This window comes from Microtus ochrogaster, chromosome 8 (genome assembly GCF_000317375.1).
Source record: "Microtus ochrogaster isolate Prairie Vole_2 chromosome 8, MicOch1.0, whole genome shotgun sequence".
NCBI lineage: Eukaryota > Metazoa > Chordata > Mammalia > Rodentia > Cricetidae > Microtus > Microtus ochrogaster.
In genome coordinates this window covers 23,920,647-23,937,082 of record NC_022015.1, presented here as the reverse complement: position 1 = coordinate 23,937,082, position 16,436 = coordinate 23,920,647, and the positions used below count along the sequence as shown (strand labels likewise).

General features: G+C 43.5%; 1 protein-coding gene and 1 pseudogene across 1 annotated transcript in view; one reads left to right on the top strand and one right to left on the bottom strand.

The window, feature by feature from the left end:
* The window catches only part of LOC101989755 (putative DMBT1-like protein), a 61,365-nt gene that overhangs the window by 24,713 nt on the left and 20,216 nt on the right, over positions 1–16,436 (bottom strand). The window contains exons 4-7 of the mRNA XM_013347759.1: positions 13,339–13,401; positions 6,937–6,993; positions 3,526–3,585; positions 1,000–1,317 (exon numbers count right to left, since the gene is read on the bottom strand). Of these exons, the coding sequence (XP_013203213.1) occupies positions 1,000–1,317; positions 3,526–3,585; positions 6,937–6,993; positions 13,339–13,401 (498 nt within the window). The remainder of the gene's footprint in view (positions 1–999; positions 1,318–3,525; positions 3,586–6,936; positions 6,994–13,338; positions 13,402–16,436) is intronic.
* Positions 2,132–2,256, top strand: LOC113456582 (annotated as a pseudogene).

The following is a 16,436-nucleotide window of genomic DNA, read 5'->3' as shown; positions in this document are numbered from 1 at the left end:
AGGATCACCAATAGTGATGGAAGCTTTCTGGGGCCAGGCTGTACCAGGAACAAGACAGAGACATGGAATAGACATGGGAGCTGCCTCACTGGGACAGAATTTGTCTCCCTAGCCATTCCCTACTTAAAGGAAGTGCCTTGGCCAGATCTCACATTTCAACCATGTCCTACCCATCCATTGGTCTCTGTCTCTATGCACCTCATAACTGACTGAGCAAAGTGTTCTATAGAAGCCTGAGTAATCAATTATCCTGTGTGTAGGATGCAAAGCAGAGGCAGTGAAGGGTAGTGGGGCTGGGCCAGATAACCTTGAAGGTACTGTCTACTCTCCTCTTGGACAATCAGGTGGTTACAGGTCTTGTCTCTCTGCTGCTCCACTGCCTCAGAGAATAAGACAAACCCAATTTCCAGCAGAACCTCTTCCCCAAGCCTTCAGCGAACCACACACATAAACATCATCTTCCCTACCTGGTTGTGTCCCCGCTACATAGTCAGCATCTACAAAAGTGAGACATGAAAACAGCCGCCATGAGAGAGTGGCCCGCTGGCACGTGTTCAGTGGTTATTTTTACACATAATGCAATGCTTAGCTCATCTTCGTTGTGAGCATAACTGGATTTGGAACCGCCTTGGAAACACCTATGGACATGCCTACAAGGGTGTTTCCAGAAAGGTTTAGCTGAGGAGGGAAGACTACAATCTTCTGGGTGAGGGGTCCCAGGCTGAATAAAAGGGATACATGTATAAAGAACTCCTCTGTCTGGTCTGTGACATCAGATGCAATGGGACAAGCTCATTCACACTTCCACCACAATTGCAGATTTTGTCCCCAAATTGTGAGTCAAAACGTACCCTTTCTTCCTTCTGTTTTTTTTTGTTTGTTTTTGTTTTTGTTTTTTTTAGTATTTTGCTACAGCACGGAGACCCGTAACTAAGATAGATGTGAAGGGTGTTCTCTTGGAAAGGCTGAGGCTAGGCTCTAAGGGGCATGTGGCTTTACCTGAACAGATGACACCAGCATCTTCAGTGTGGTCACAATTGTGGGAGAACCAGCCAATGTGGGAGCATTCCTCCAGGTGATCCTCATGTCCCTTGCAATGCACATTGTCAAGAAGAATCTTCCCGGAACCTTCCCCAAAGTAAGCTTCGCTCAGGGCAGAGATAGCCCAGCCACACCCTAGTTGCCTGCAGATGATGTTTGCTTCTGGCAGATCCCAGAGGTCATCACACACAGTCCCCCAGACTCCCTGGTAGAAGAGTTCTACACGGCCCGCACATCTCCCATGGTTGCCTGCCAGCCGCACAGGGAGCCAGTCTCCTAGGGAAGAAAAAGGAGGCAGGGAGTAATAGTGCCTTCTCAGCCCACTGATGACTATTGTCTACAACCTAGTCTCTTTTCTTGTTTTCCTTGCCTGCCCAAAGCAGCCTATGCAATTACCCTACTGTGTCTGCTCTATAGGACCTATGGTTTTTTCCTTATCTACATCCTGTTTCCAGACAGCTTCACTGTGAAGAGTCATTTGCAGAAACAGCTGTTGTTTCTTTCCTTATTCTCTTTACAATGTGACCCTGAGATGCTCCTAGCTAGAAGCTAGGTTTCTATCCTCCCCTGTTGGCATTGTGCTTGGGGTCTTTGGTTCATCTTGACTTTGAGGGCATGCAGACGTAGCTTACACCCTGGGCACCCCTGGAGCATCATGTGACTAAGTTCGGGTGAGCATGCCGAATGGTGAAGGACATGGAGCTGGCCATTGTATTCACTTCAGTGGCAGCTATATTGCTTCCAGACACGTAAGGGAGCCAATGCTAGAATCGACATCTTCAGCCAACTTTCCAGTGAGCCACTTGCATGAGGAAACCAAAGCCACAGGCAGCAAGTCTGACCTAACACAGCAGTACCGCCCAGCTAACTTCCAAACTCATAAGCAATAGTTTAAAAGGGGAGTTCTTTCATACCTCTGTGTTTTGGGGGTGGTTTACATGGTAATAGGTAACATAAACATTTCTTTATCCAGATCCCTTTCTAGAATCTGCTGTGCTTGGAACCTAAGGAAGCACTGGATGTAGGTCACATATCCTGGAATGGAGTCTCCCTGGTCAGGATGACAAGAGTTGTTCACATAGACTCTAGAATACTTACCTGGCAGGGGAGATACCATGATCATGAAGGTGGTTTTCCCAGGGCAAGGCTTATCCATTGCACACGGGCTCTAGAAGAACCAGTGCCCAGCTGACCTGGGTCAGACTCTATTTGGATATTTGGAATAAGAAAGAGAGCGGTGTGGTATAGGGGCAGAAACTTCCCATGTGGGTAGCCGTACATCATACAGAAAGGTAAGTTAAGAGAGAAGTTGCTTAGGGTAGTGACTGGGATGCGGTTATACACCTGTAATCTCAGTGCTTGGGAGGCTGAAGCAGGTGGGGTCTTCCCATGGAGTTTCAGGCCAGTCTGAGCTATAGACTTAGACCTTGTCTTTAAAAAAAAAAGTAAAAATAGAAGTGGTATACCTACATCATATGGTAATTTTGTTTCTTTTTTTTTATTTCTGTCTTTTTTTTCCTTAAATTTCCAGAGTGATTTCTAAAGTTTCTGTAGTAGTTTACACTTCCACCAACAGTGTGCCAGGGCCCCCATTTGACCACACCCATGCCAGTGTTTGTTGCCTTCTGTGTCTCTGATGATGGCCATTCTGACTGGGGTGAGGTGGAATCTTGAAGTAGTTTTAATTGGCATTTCTCTGGTAGCTAAGGGTGTTGCCTACTTTTTGAAGCATTTACTGGCCACATGAATTTCTTCTTTGGAGAACTTTATGTATCTTGCTACAGTCACTTGCATGGCCATGTGCACTGCCACTGAGTTCCCAATAGCTGGTAATGGAGTCAACCTAGATACGCATTGACCGATAGATGCATACTATGTACTCCATGTACATAACTGGGTATGACTCTGCTCTCAGGAAATCATGAAAATGGCAAGTAAATTGATGGAATGGGGAAATTACACCTAGTGAGGTCACCCAGGCCCCCGAAAGACAAATGTTGTAAGTTCTCATTCACATGAAAAAAACTAGCTTCAAATCATGTGTTTTATGAGTTTATCCTTGAGTTCTCATGAAATCAGGAAATTAGAAGGCCAGTTTATGGACTGATGCATTTAGGGAGAGGGGAAATCAGTTATAGGTGGAATGAAGAGGGGGGGGGTGCTGAAGTCCTAAAGGTGAAAGGAAGCACTCTCTGAGAAGCTGGCCCTACCTAGGCTATCTAAGAAAGCAACCTAAGCGTGAACCTGATCAAGCAAGGAACCTTGATTTCTGCTTCAGGATCCATCCGGATATCCTGCCCTGACTTCCTTCAGTGATAGACCATAACCTGCAACTTGACATAATCCCCTCCCCCAAAACTGCTTCCGGTCAGAATGTTTTTATCACTGCAACAGAAAAGAAACTAAAATGCCACGCAGCGCAAAGATCTCTCTCCTCTCCCTTCTGAAAGGGACACGCTCCGGAGGAAAAGCAAAACGACCAACCTGATGGTTTGTATGGTTTGGGATCTAGTCCTGGAGTGTGGTCTGGTGAACTGTCGGCACCTTGGGAGTAAAGAATATCAACGTGAAGGTCTACAGCAATGTTTACACTATGGTCACAAAAACTTGAAATAGGAGCTCTGCTACGTCCTTCCACCATGACAACCTGCCCCTTACTGCAAGTCCCAAAGCAGGGGAGCCCATCCACTTCTGAAACTTTAAACCAAAATTAAGCCTTTCTCTCTTAGCTTTTTCTCCCAGTCACTTCATCTCAGAAAGCATTTGACACACCAGCTGTCAGTTAGGCACTGCGTATGCATAGCCATAAGCATGTATCATGAGACAGGGAGGTCAATCACATCATCTGACTTAATGGGGAGACTCATTTTTGATGACGGTGATGATGATGATGAAGATGATGGTGATGACAACTTTGATGGTGATAGTGATGAAGATGACAATGGTGAGGCCGATATTTCTGTTTCTATTTGTTAGGATGAGAAACGATCCTTTGAAATTGTATTTGAAGACAGCGATTTTCAAAGTATAGCCCCCAGAGCAGCACTGTCAACATCCTAGACTTGTCAGGTAGGCAAACTGTGGTTTGAATGAGAATGGCCCCCAATACGTTCATATATTTGAATACTTAGTACCAGGGAATGGAACTTAGAAGGATTAGGATGTGTGACCTTGTTGGAGCAGGTGTGGCCTTGTTGGAAGAAGTGTGCCACTGGGGAGTGGGCTTTGAGCTTTCAAGATCCTGTGCCAGACCTAATCTCTGACTCTCCTCCCCTCTCCTCTCTTCTCCTCTCATCTGCTCTCCTCTTCTCGCTCTCTCTGTCTGCTGCCTCTGGATCAGGATATAAAACTTTCATTTGTTGCTCTAGCACCATGCCTGTCTGCTTCCCATCATGAAGATCATGGACAAACCCTCCAAAACTGTAAGGAGGTCCCCAATCAAATGCTCTCTTTTATTATGAGAGTGTCTTGGTCATGGAGTTTCTTCGCAGCAATAGAACAGTAACCAAGACACAAATCATTACACAGTACCCTCGACCTACTGAGAAACGCAGAGGGTAGTGTTGTTGGTTGTTTTTAATACTCTTTGGGGGACCCAACACCCAGATCCCAGATAAATCACACGGAGTCTTATTCTTTCTTATAAACGCCCGGCCTGAGCTTGGCTAGCTAGTCTTAAATTAGCCCATCTACCTTTTGCCTCTGGGCTTTTGTCTTTATCCTATACAACTCTCTTTACTGCTTACTTCATGCCTTGCTGTGTAGTTGGGTGGCAGACCCCTGGAGTCCTCCGCCTCCTCCTCTCACTCTTAGATTTCCTCTTCCCAGATTTCCCCTCCTATTTATTCTCTCTGCCTGCCAGCCCTGCCTATTCTTTTTCCTGCCTTGCTATTGGCTGCTCAGGCCTTGACTAGACCAATCAGGTGTTTTAGACAGGCAAAGTAACACAGCTTCGCAGGTAAACAAATGCAGCACAAAAGAATGCTGAACATCTTTGCATTATTAAACAAATGTTCCACAGTATAAACAAATGTAACACATCTTCAACTAGTATTCTGCAAGAGGGGAAGACCCAGCAATGTGTGTTACTATAGGTCCTTCATGTGCTTCTGATGTACCACAAAGTTTGAAGACACTGCACTATGATGAAGGGGTAGAGTGGGGGTTAAGATGGCCTCATGGTATTTGAGTGGTTGAGACACTCTGAAATCATATACACACACAACTTTTCAACTGTGGTTATCTCTTGACAGACGTTAAAGGTATTGTTTATGATCTAACAATTCTGGAAAACAAAAATAGTCATTTACTCTCAAATAAGCACATGTGGAGTGATGAGCTGACTCAGTGGGTAAAGGCGCTTGCTGCTGAGCCTGAGAAGCGATGCTCAATCCACGGGCTTCACCTGGTGAAGGGAAAGAACTGACTTCTAAAAACTTTCCTCTGTCCTCCACACAGATAGCATGGCATGTACACACACACACACAGACACACGCACACACACACAGAGAGAGAGAGAGAGAGAGAGAGAGAGAGAGAGAGAGAGAGAGAGAGAGAAATAGAAATTCCAAATAAGCAGTTTAAAATCCCTGCTGTTCACATTCTCAACAGAGTGTATTTTGAAGGCCAGAGCTATTGCTGTCTGTGTGTATGGCTGTAGGTCCACCCCTGGAGCATGGGGTAACTTCACAGTTACCACATTGCTGAAGAAAACTGACTCTGCCCCCACACCCCCAACAGTTACCAGATACCAGCAGCTGCTCAGAAAGGGATGGAGCTTCACAAGCCCCTCCCACATCCGTGCTGGGATTGTGTCTGGATTGGTGTTACGCAGGTCTTGTGTAAGCATTCAAAGCTGCTGAGCCCGTGTGTATAATAGCAGTGCCATGTCAAGCCAACACTGTTTTGCTGTTATCTACTACCTCTAGCTCTTATGATCTTTTCATCCCCTCTTCTACAATGACCAGGGAACCTTGTGGGGAGGAGGCATGAGAGAGCTGTTCCATTTAGAGCTGGGCACTCCACAGTCTCTTATTCTATGCACACTGACAAGTTGGAGGTCTCTGTATTGTTATCTACTATAAAAGAAAACTTCTCCGGTGAGGATTGGAAGATACACTAGCATATAGATATAAAGGTAAGAACTTAGGGGCCAGTTTATTACCATATAATAATATTAATACTGTAGTAGTAATAGTAGTTTTTCCCTAGAGCCTGTGACCTAGACAGTTACATGGGTGTTTATTTGTTTATTTATTTACTTACTTATTTTGTCTATTAATGGTACTAGGCATTGATGGCTTCCACCTTGTGGGTGGGCTTTAAGTCTAATAAGAAAGGGGTTGGTTAATCCCGTGCCCTTTGGGCTACTACTGCACCAATGGGCATATCTTGCCAGGCCAATTGTCATTGTAGCGCACACACTTCACAGCTAGGGATGACTTTTGATTACTTTTCTCTCCCATTAGCATGCAGAGCACATTTCAGAACTAGAAAAGCTAGCCGACGGGGATGGACGCTTCTCCTTGAGCTGGCTCATTTCTTGGTAAGGATGGAAACCAGTCAGATGAAACAGGCATTGAACATATCTAGGTAATGGCACAGGGAGGTTGTGAAGGGATCTGTTTGTGGTGTGTGTGTGTGTGTGTGTGTGTGTGTGTGTGTGTGTGTGTGTTCTGAACTTTACACAAAGGTTGCAGGTGCCAAAGTCCTCTGGGGCGGGGGTGGGGGATGGGGGTGGGGGGCTTCAGGTGTCAACTGATAGCCAGGTGTGGAGGATGGCGGGTCCTCCCCCTGTGGTGTTTTCTCCTCCACTTCAGCAACCTGCAGCCACCCTTCCGCTCCCACTCGAGCTCCTGACGATCCCCAGCTGTGGATCATGGGATGCTCTCTTACCTTGGAGGCCGAGCTGCGCCCTTCGACTAAGGGGCAATGAATCGACCACAGGTGGAACTGGAATGATACGGAAACGGGCGTGAGACCCGAAGGTCCTCCTCTAAGACAAACACAGGATGCATCGCACAAGGGTTCCGCTAGGAACTGACAAGGACCACAGCTTGGTCTCACCTTAATCCACCGCCTGGACTCATAAACTGCTTGATTTTTAGAGAAACCTGAGCCAAGGTCAGAAGGCTGACAGAAAGCTACCCAGCAAGACCCTGCAGTCCTAAATGCTTCTCTCCTCTTCATCCCGTACAGACTCCAATGACGATCCCTGGTGTTAATAAGGGCAGTCATTGAGAAACTGGACCGGTGTTAGGAAAGCCACGGTATCCATGAGAACACTGGTTGTCTTCAGTGACCCCAGAGGACATTATCTAATCTGGTGACTTGTCTGCTCCATAGGTCATCTAGCTGGTGAGGCTACACATGGCAGGACTGACGATGGAGACACTGCTCTTACCTGACAGGACACTTGGTGACTTCTCACCATCCAGCGATCCTAAAACACACACAAAACATGTGTCAGAAGCGACTTTTTTATCCATTTGCTCACTTGCAAAACATTAACAGCACTCTCTAAAGAAGAAATTATACAAATCAGGTTCCTCACATTTTACAAAGTGATTTACTTCTGTGTCCCTCTGTCTAGCAGGATTTGGAGTCAAAACCTGGGGGGGGGGGCATCAAGAGGAGTCAAATGACTGTCTACTCCGCGTCCATTTGATGTGTTCAGTATGTACTTCTTTGGTGTCTAATGTGTGGCAAGCATTGTGTAGGGACAAAAAAATAACGGGCAGCACAGATGAAGACCCCTCCTTGGGGTTAAAATGTGGCACTGCAGGTGACTTTGAGCACCACACTTTCTCCTTTTGTCCCTTAGCAGTGCATCTGCCCCCTCCCTGGAGATCAGCCCATCCGTTCTGCAGGTCTAGAAGGCTGGACGTGGCACGTGCTGCGTTCCACACCCCAGTTTTGTTGTTTTAATCCATGACTCATTGACCTACCTGATGGTGCGGGTGGGTGGGTCAGTCATGTCCTCTTTCCAGTTTGGGGAGTTGGGGAAGCGATTGGAGAAACAGGACAAGGAAACTGGCTTGGGGGTGTTTAATAGGGAGGAGGATGAGGAGGACCTTTTGTTGGTTCAAGTTTTCTGCAAAATAATTTATTACCTTTCCATTCAAATTTTCTAAAAGGAACCACACAGCCTTGATGATACCATGTTGGACAGGATGTATTGGATTCTCTGTGGTTCAGTGAAATATCCACAATAGGCAAATAAATGCATAGAAGCAGAAAGCTGGTGAACGGCAGTGGTTCAGGGAGAAGGGCCAGGTGGCTGTAGCTAGTAGCAGGGAATTGTACGTCAACTGTTTATCTGCCTCAGAGCAGGGCCACGCTGCTAAACCAGGTCACACCAGAAGGCATTAGCCATGCACCAGGCTCTCTGCTAAAAGCTCTAAAGATTCCCCAACTTAGTCCTTCTAACAGTGGTCAAAAGAAGTGGTTGTCCCATTTTCAGAAGAAATAAGTGGAGTACAAAGAGGTGACAAGTCATTATGAGGCCCATGGGGGTTGGAGGCAGTAGAATTAGGTCCAAGTCCAGCATCCAGGAATCAGTGCTGAACAGAGTGATGTAGGCTGAACAGACACAGCTTCTCGCTTTCTGATTTACTCTTCATCAGTCACTCAGATGAGAGTGTCAAGAATTTTAATGATATCTCTCTCTCTCTCTCTCTCTCTCTCTCTCTCTCTCTCTCTCTCTCTCTCTCTCTTCCTCCCTCTCATTTGGAAGTGAACCACAAATGTAAACTGTAAACAGCTAAGGGGTCTGAATTCGTTACAGAATTTACTTATTTATGTATTTGATACTTCTGCCCAGAAAGACAAATATGATCAGTGCCTAGCTTAGGCATCAGCAGAGAAGCTTCCTCCTGCAGCAGATGAGAACAAATACAGAGACCCACAGCCAGATGATATGCAGAGAGTGACAGGCCTTGACCACTCAGCCCTAAGTGGTGAGTCTCTATCAAATCCCTCTCCTCAGGGCTCAGGGAACTCCAGAAGATGGGATGGAAAGATTGTAAGAGCCAGAAAGAATGGAGGATGCCAGGAAAACAGGACTCTAAAGCAACATGAGCAAAGCTCATATAAACTCACAGAGACAGAGGAAGCATGGATAGGGCCTGCACAGGTCTGCACCAGGTCCTCTGTGTGTATATTACGGTTTCTAGTTTAGTGGGTTTTTTGTTTTGGTTTTTTTTTTTTTTTTGGTTTGTTTGGATTTTGGTTTTTTGAGATTTTTCTTTTTTGTTGTTGTTGTTTGTTTGTTCTCTTTTTTCTCTTTTTGGTTTTTCGAGACAGGGTTTCTCTGTAGCTTTGGAGCCTGTCCTGGAACTAGCTCTGTACACCAGGCTGGCCTCGAACTCACAGAGATCCACCTGCCTCTGCCTCCCAAGTGCTGGGACTAAAGGTGTGCACCACCACTGCCTGGCTCAGTTTAGTGTTTTGATGGGATTCCTGGATGTGTGAAAGAGTGGGTCTCGGGTTTTGTACCTTCTTTTGAGCTCTTTTCCTTCTCTTTGTCTTGTCTGACTGCTGTGTGGTGTTTTTGTTTTATCTTACTCTATTTTATTTTGCTATATTATCTTTTAAATAGCATTTTAATATGGCTTCTCTCTTTGTTTGGAAGTGGGCACACAAACATAAACTGACAGCCAAGGGGCCTGCATCCATTATAGAAATTTCTTATTTATGTATTTGATATTTTTGCTGTGGAGTGCTGGTGTGTGATTGTCATGCATGCTAGCCAAGTGCGCTCCCTACTGATCTACATCACCAGACTCTACAGGACATTTTTGTCTGTTTGTTATAGAAATATTATATTTAATAACCTTGTAAGGAAATTTTACAGATAAGAAAACTCGATCCTCTCAGTGGTTAAATCACAGGGTTAGAAAACTGTGAAGGGTCAGATAGTAAACAGCTCTGCTCCTACAGGGCAAAAGCTGCCATAGATGATATGTAACTTACTGTTCCAATAAAACTTTATTCATAACTAGCAGGCGATGGGTTATAGTTTGCTAATGTCTCATTGTAAAGATGATTGACTCAAGGCTCAGACCTGAGTTTCTTGCCTTGCCCAGGATCTTTGAGCCCTCAGTCCAGGATGTTCTGATGGCTCCCTCTTGCACACCCTTCCCCCTGGGCACCATCCTTGCCCAGCTTCATGTCCTCTCTTGGGTTCCTCATGGAGAGCTCAGGCTTACTGGGTCCAAGAACTTTGATTCCTTTCTCCTCTCGAGAAAGACAGGGCTTTCTACTGCTCAGAGATTGGGGACCTGCCTAGCCTGAGCACCTCCTGATACAAACAGAAATTAAGTAGTGGAGAGGGTTCTGAGAAGAAGAACCCGCAGAGATCCTGGTCTCCACACAGATGGGGTAGGTTTGGGCCTTAGGGAGATGACAAGGACCTGGGTGGGGGGCTTGCAGCTCACTCCTGCAGTTGTGAGGCACATGAAGAAGTTCTGCCACTTGTGAGGCAGGCAGGGAGCCCACTCCTACCCTGAATTAGGCTTGGCTCTCCCAGGCTCCAAGGCCATGAGAAATAGCTTCAGTATTTTACCGCTCATCTTGTGGTATTTTGTTTTAGCATCAGACAGACTAAGACAGACATCCTGGGGTGAGCGTCCACACCCACTATCATGTGCCAGTGCTGTTCACCTTGGAGCTTCTTGTCACCAGGACGCACAGAGAACTAAGGGTTTTGAGGCATCTCAATGAAAGATTCCTTATTCACTATCCAGGGTATCTGGGTGCCCTTCCTCCCTGCATCTGGAGCTCCCAGGTGGTTTTGGAGGACCATGCCCAATCTTGACCACTATATGCCTTTTAACCCCACAGATCAGACAGACTCTTCTTGAGGTATCTGCCCTGTGTGTGTTTTTGGGATTGAATGACTGTGGGAACCTGGCAGGACAGAAACCTCAGTTAACAGGATGGCATGCCAATGTGGGGCTGACCAAATCCACTTGAGAGATCTTGGGAAGTTATTCTAGATAGAATAGAGTTAAGCATGGTTTTTTGATAGCAGCACTTTCTCAGGTGGGCTCTGCTTGCTAGAAGTAAGCACTGTCATTTAAGAGAGGTTTCCTGACTCAGCTTTAGCTGAAAAACCTTGCAGCTCTTTTAAGAAATCCTTCCAACAAACTCTTAAATGGTATTGATGAAAAGTTAACTGTATACTTTTTGGTGGTGGCAGGGAATTTGAAACATCATAGAATTGTGGCAATAAACATAGCTCCATCCAGTACCTCTGCCGTGAGGCTAGACTCTCAGAAAAAAGCTAAGGAATGGGCTGCATCCAGCCGTCAAAGCCATGGCTTTAATCCTAGCCATATCTCTTAGCAAATTAAAGACTCAAGTGGTCAAAAAAATAAAAAAGAGATAGATACAGTAAAGATAGAGTCAAAGACAAAGAAAACCTCTAAACAGTTTACTGGGTGTTTAAAAATATATGTAGGTTTTGGAGGGGAAAAAAAGATAAGGTTCATAAAAGAAAAAAAGAGAGTAGTTGGGTGTGGTGGCACAATCCTTTAATTCCAACACTTGGGAGGCAGAGGCAGGAGGAACTTTGTGAGTTCAAGGACAACCTGGTCTACAGAGTGAATTTCAGGACAGCCAAAGATACACAGAGAAACCCTGTCTCAAAGAGCCAAAAATTAAAAATAAAAATAAAAGAAATAGAGTTTAAAATAAAACCACATAAAGATGAAAAATACACAGAGAGTCTGGATACTGTATGTTATTGTGTTGTCTTCAAATTGTTTGATGACTGAGGAAGGAACAAAAGCTGCTAAAAGACATTTGATTATAAATGCTGCTGGATTAATCCAATATTTGTATTTTGAAAATGCTTTGATTTTAAATTTTAAGTCAAAAGATATGTTACTTTGGAGAAGAGGTTTTGCTTTTGTTTCCACAGGAAATGAAGGATTGTGTATTCATTTTGAGTTAAGAAAAATCAGGTTTGACCAAGGTTGACTCCCTAAGAAATCTCCAATAGGAGGAATGACCCAGATGTCTGAGTTCTACATCCAGAATAGTTCAAAGACTGCTGCCTGAGATGATCAAGCCTCAGAGGATACTCCAGTAAGGACTTGATCATAATTCTAAATTTTCTTTAGGTCCCCATAAGATTATCAGCACCCCTAATTAGCAGGAAGTAGCCTGGAAAACTATGCTCACATTCCCAAAAAATGGATTATGGATGTTTTTCTTTGTTTAGAGTGTTGGTTACAATTTGTATGGATAATGGTCTGGACAAAAAGCTAAACAAAGGATATTAGATTCAGAGTTCTTGTTTTGAAAAAGGGGTGGGGGGGTGCTGTGGGACAATGGCTTTACCCTGTAAAGATTTGTTTCTTGTACTTGCTTAATAAAATGCTGATTGGTCAGTAACCAGGCTGAAAATATAGGTGGGGCTACCAGACAGGAAGTAAAGGTGGGACAATGAGAACAGGAGAATTCTGGGAAGAGGAAAAGGTCAATCAGCAGTTGTCACCCAGACACAGAGGAAGCCAGACACAGAGCAAACAAGATGTGACTGCCTCGCCAAAAAAGGTTCCAAGCTAAGACAGATAAAGAATTATGGGCTAATATAAGCTATAAGAGTTAATAAGAAGCTTAAGCTAATAAGCCAATTAGTTTATAATTACTGTAGACCTCTGTATGTTTTATTGGGACTGAATGACTGTGGGAACTGGGCAGGACAGAAACCTCAGTCAACACTCGGTAACCACACAAACCCTGTAGAAGAAAGGGCCTGCCTTTTAGCAGCTGTGACACACTATGAATTACACAACTCACATTTGAATTATTAAAATGGCAGTTTCTATAGACGATGAGATGGCATCACCTGTCACAATGATAAATAAATTTGGACTGTAATGGTGACTCCTGCTCACTACAACTGGAAAGAGGTGAGCCTGTGACTCACAAGCTTGGGGGAAATTAAAGTTTCTTATTTCAGATTCTTCCTTAACATTAGCCAGGTGTTCTATTTTATTTTCCAAGTTCAAAGAGTGTGAAGTGTCCCTTTGGTCATTTCTCTTTCTCTAGCACAGGCATATCCTTTCATCTTAGACTTTTTCTTTGTGAAATGTAAAGCTTTGAGTTCCAGTGTTCTCTGACAGTAATTGCAGACAGACAAACATAAAGCTGGCCAGCGTTGAGTCCAGACAACCCTCGTCCCCTTCCCCTCAAATCACATGATCTCCAGTGAAGCTGGTGGTCTCATATAATAACCTTTGCCACAACTTAAAGACAGCAAATTCAGTGACAGTGATGGGGTCCTACCTGATACAGTGGAACTTGAGGCCAGTTTAGAAGATGATTGAGTTGAGATGGCAGCAGGCAGAACTGGAGTAAAAAATATTTAACAATAATTGTTCATGGTGATTCAAGGACAGTTTGGTATTCGGGGCTCCCTGCGACTTCACGTGGTACAGTTTGCCACAATTCTGAAGGCCCACTGCATAAGTGATAAAAAAACACTAACCTACCTCTTAGCCACTAATCCTCCAACCCCTAGATCAATCAATGTTCCTTATCCTGTCCCTGCTAGGCTTTAAGCCCAAATACAGGTATTCATGTTCTTCTGTGATAATTATGTTCTCTCTAAGAATTGGTCTGATGGTACAGAACTTCAAGATCTCTTATTTGCTTCTTACGGTGATTTTACTCAGTGTTCCATTACTGTAGATTTGTTAATAGGTTTTATTCTACCTGTAGGCATCACACTGCCTGTAGGTGCTGTACTAGTGTCTATAAGTTGTCACTCTGTTTTTAGGTGTCATGTTATCTCTAGGTTTGTACTAGTGTGTAGGTATTGCAGTGTGGGGCTCACTAAACTATCTGTTGTCACCCTATTGATTGTCAACTTAACAGAATCTAGAATAGCCTAGAAAATGGACCTATGAATATGCCTATGAGATGTCATAACTGCATGAATTGAGATGGGAAGACCTGCCCACTCTGGGTAGCACCATTCCCTAGGCTGGGATGCTTCACTGTGTAAGTGAAGAGAGGGAGCTGAGCAGCAACGTGCACTCATCACTCTCTGCTTCCTGATTACTGCTGTGACCTAACCAGCTGCTCCTGCCACCTTGATTTCCATGCCATGATGAACTACACTGTGAACTGAGAGCCAAGTAATCCTTTCTCCTTTAAATTGCTTTTGTCACAGCAACAGAAAGAAACTAAGAATCTTTTCCACCATGATGACTATACCTCTAAACTGTGAACCAAAAGAAACCCTCCTCCTTTAAGTTGCTTCTGTCAGGTGTTCTGTCACAAGGATAACACTAACCCAGAAATGGATTTTCCTTTTCAAGACCTTCCAGAATAAACAGAGCCTAAATGATGCTTTTCTTTTAGCTAAGTGAGACCCAGTTTAGATTTAGAAACTCTAAAACTATAAGGCAAAAGAACACACACATTATTTCAGTCATTAAATGACCACAGCTTGTTGATGTCATTGCAAACTTGCACAACAGGCTAACATCATGAGTGAGCAAATGAGTTTCCCTCTGAAGAAAATTTAAAACATGACATTTGCCAAAATTGAGGGAGCATGAGAACTCCCAGAGCAACTGGTCAAACTGCGCTGAACAACTAATTATGAAACTTATATAATCAAAACATTTTCTATTATTTTCCAAAAAATAAAAGTACCATAAGCTATCTTTTAGGCAGCTAGTAAATCTATTGTAGCGACATTCTGGAGATCATTTGCACACAAATTCAATATCCAGGCCAGGTCAGGACAAATCTCTTGAGGGCACAACTGAAAACCTACTTGTTCACCTTCTTCTCTCCTGGATTAGATGGGTAACTATACATGCCCAGGGGAAGCAGCAGTAACAATTATGATAATAATAATAAATCACTCACCTAATAATATGTTTCCTGGATTTTCACCACCTAGTAATACAAATAAATCAAGATATTTCTTATTTAATTCAATTGAGTGGTTTTTTTTACTTGGCATATTTATTAGTCTAATGTGATAGGACTGAAATACAAAATGGGAAATCAATTCCTGGTGAAATAATACAGGCTCTGGGGCTAAACAGGATCTGAGAAATACTTGCTGAGTTGTTTGCTTTGAAGATTTTCTAGGTTAAAGCCTTTACAGGTGGCTCTTTGGAAGAAATGAGGGTAAGCCAGTCACCACAGGAACTAGGGCCACTTGTCAGTCCTGGAAAGTTGTCCACTGCTGGGCACAAAGTAAGAGGATGATAACACATCCCAAACTGAGATGCAGTTTCAGCTCATGCTTCCCTCGGAGCTGAGTGGACCCTCAGTGTACAATGCCATTAATCTTTTCTATACATGATTAACCATTAAATTATATCACATATTATAACATAATACACTATGATAATTTAAGTGTCATGCATCATAAAAACTGTAAATGTCAGATTATTATATACTAATGTTGACTTATGATGCAGCTACATTATAAGTCTGAAAAAGACCATAAGTCAAAATATCTTGGGCTAAAATATTCTAAATGAAAAGCCTTATGTGTTGGTGTATGCTTGTCATTCAGCTCTGGAGAGCAGATAATAAGCAGGCCTCTGAGGTTTGCTAGCCAGCTAGCCTAGCCTACTAGGGGAACTCCAAACCAACAACAGACTCTGACAAAGGACACCTAAGGTTCTCTACACACATGTGCATATGTGTTCAAACACACATGTCCACACACACATATGAGAACATGCACATACCTCCACAAAATATGGAAAACAAATTTCATACAACTAATCTACCAAACTTCCAACTTTAACAACACAGCACCCTGTAGATTCTGGCTGTTTTCTATGCTGACTGGTTGATGTGTTTTACTGTGGCTGCCCAGTATAAGGAAAAAATGTTTTATTGCATGCCACTGACCTGAGAAAAGATAAAGTTCAAAATACAAAGCATCAAAGTATGGTTTCTGTTTAAGGCATATTGCTTTCTTACAATCATGAAGTTTAGAAGTCATGCCAAGGCAACATAAATACACACACACACACACACACACACACACACACACACACACAGAGTACTACAGATTTCAAATGATTGATAGTAAAACATATATCTGTGATATATATGTATATATATGTATATGCATGGTATATAGAAATTAGAAATATAAGAGTAATGACCACATGGGTGGTAGGGAAATAAACGGAAAATCTACCAAACAACTAACTGGCCCTTAGCTAATTACTAATTATTAGGAATTGATTATTTTTAAACACTGAGCCTCCTGGGATTGAAAGCGTGATAGAACACTCTGTGCTTGGTAAGTGGTGTTGGCTGAGAGGAAGTTATTGTCTTTGTTCATTGATTATTGACTCTCATCAGAACGCTACACCTATGCCTATCTTTCATCCCAGAGG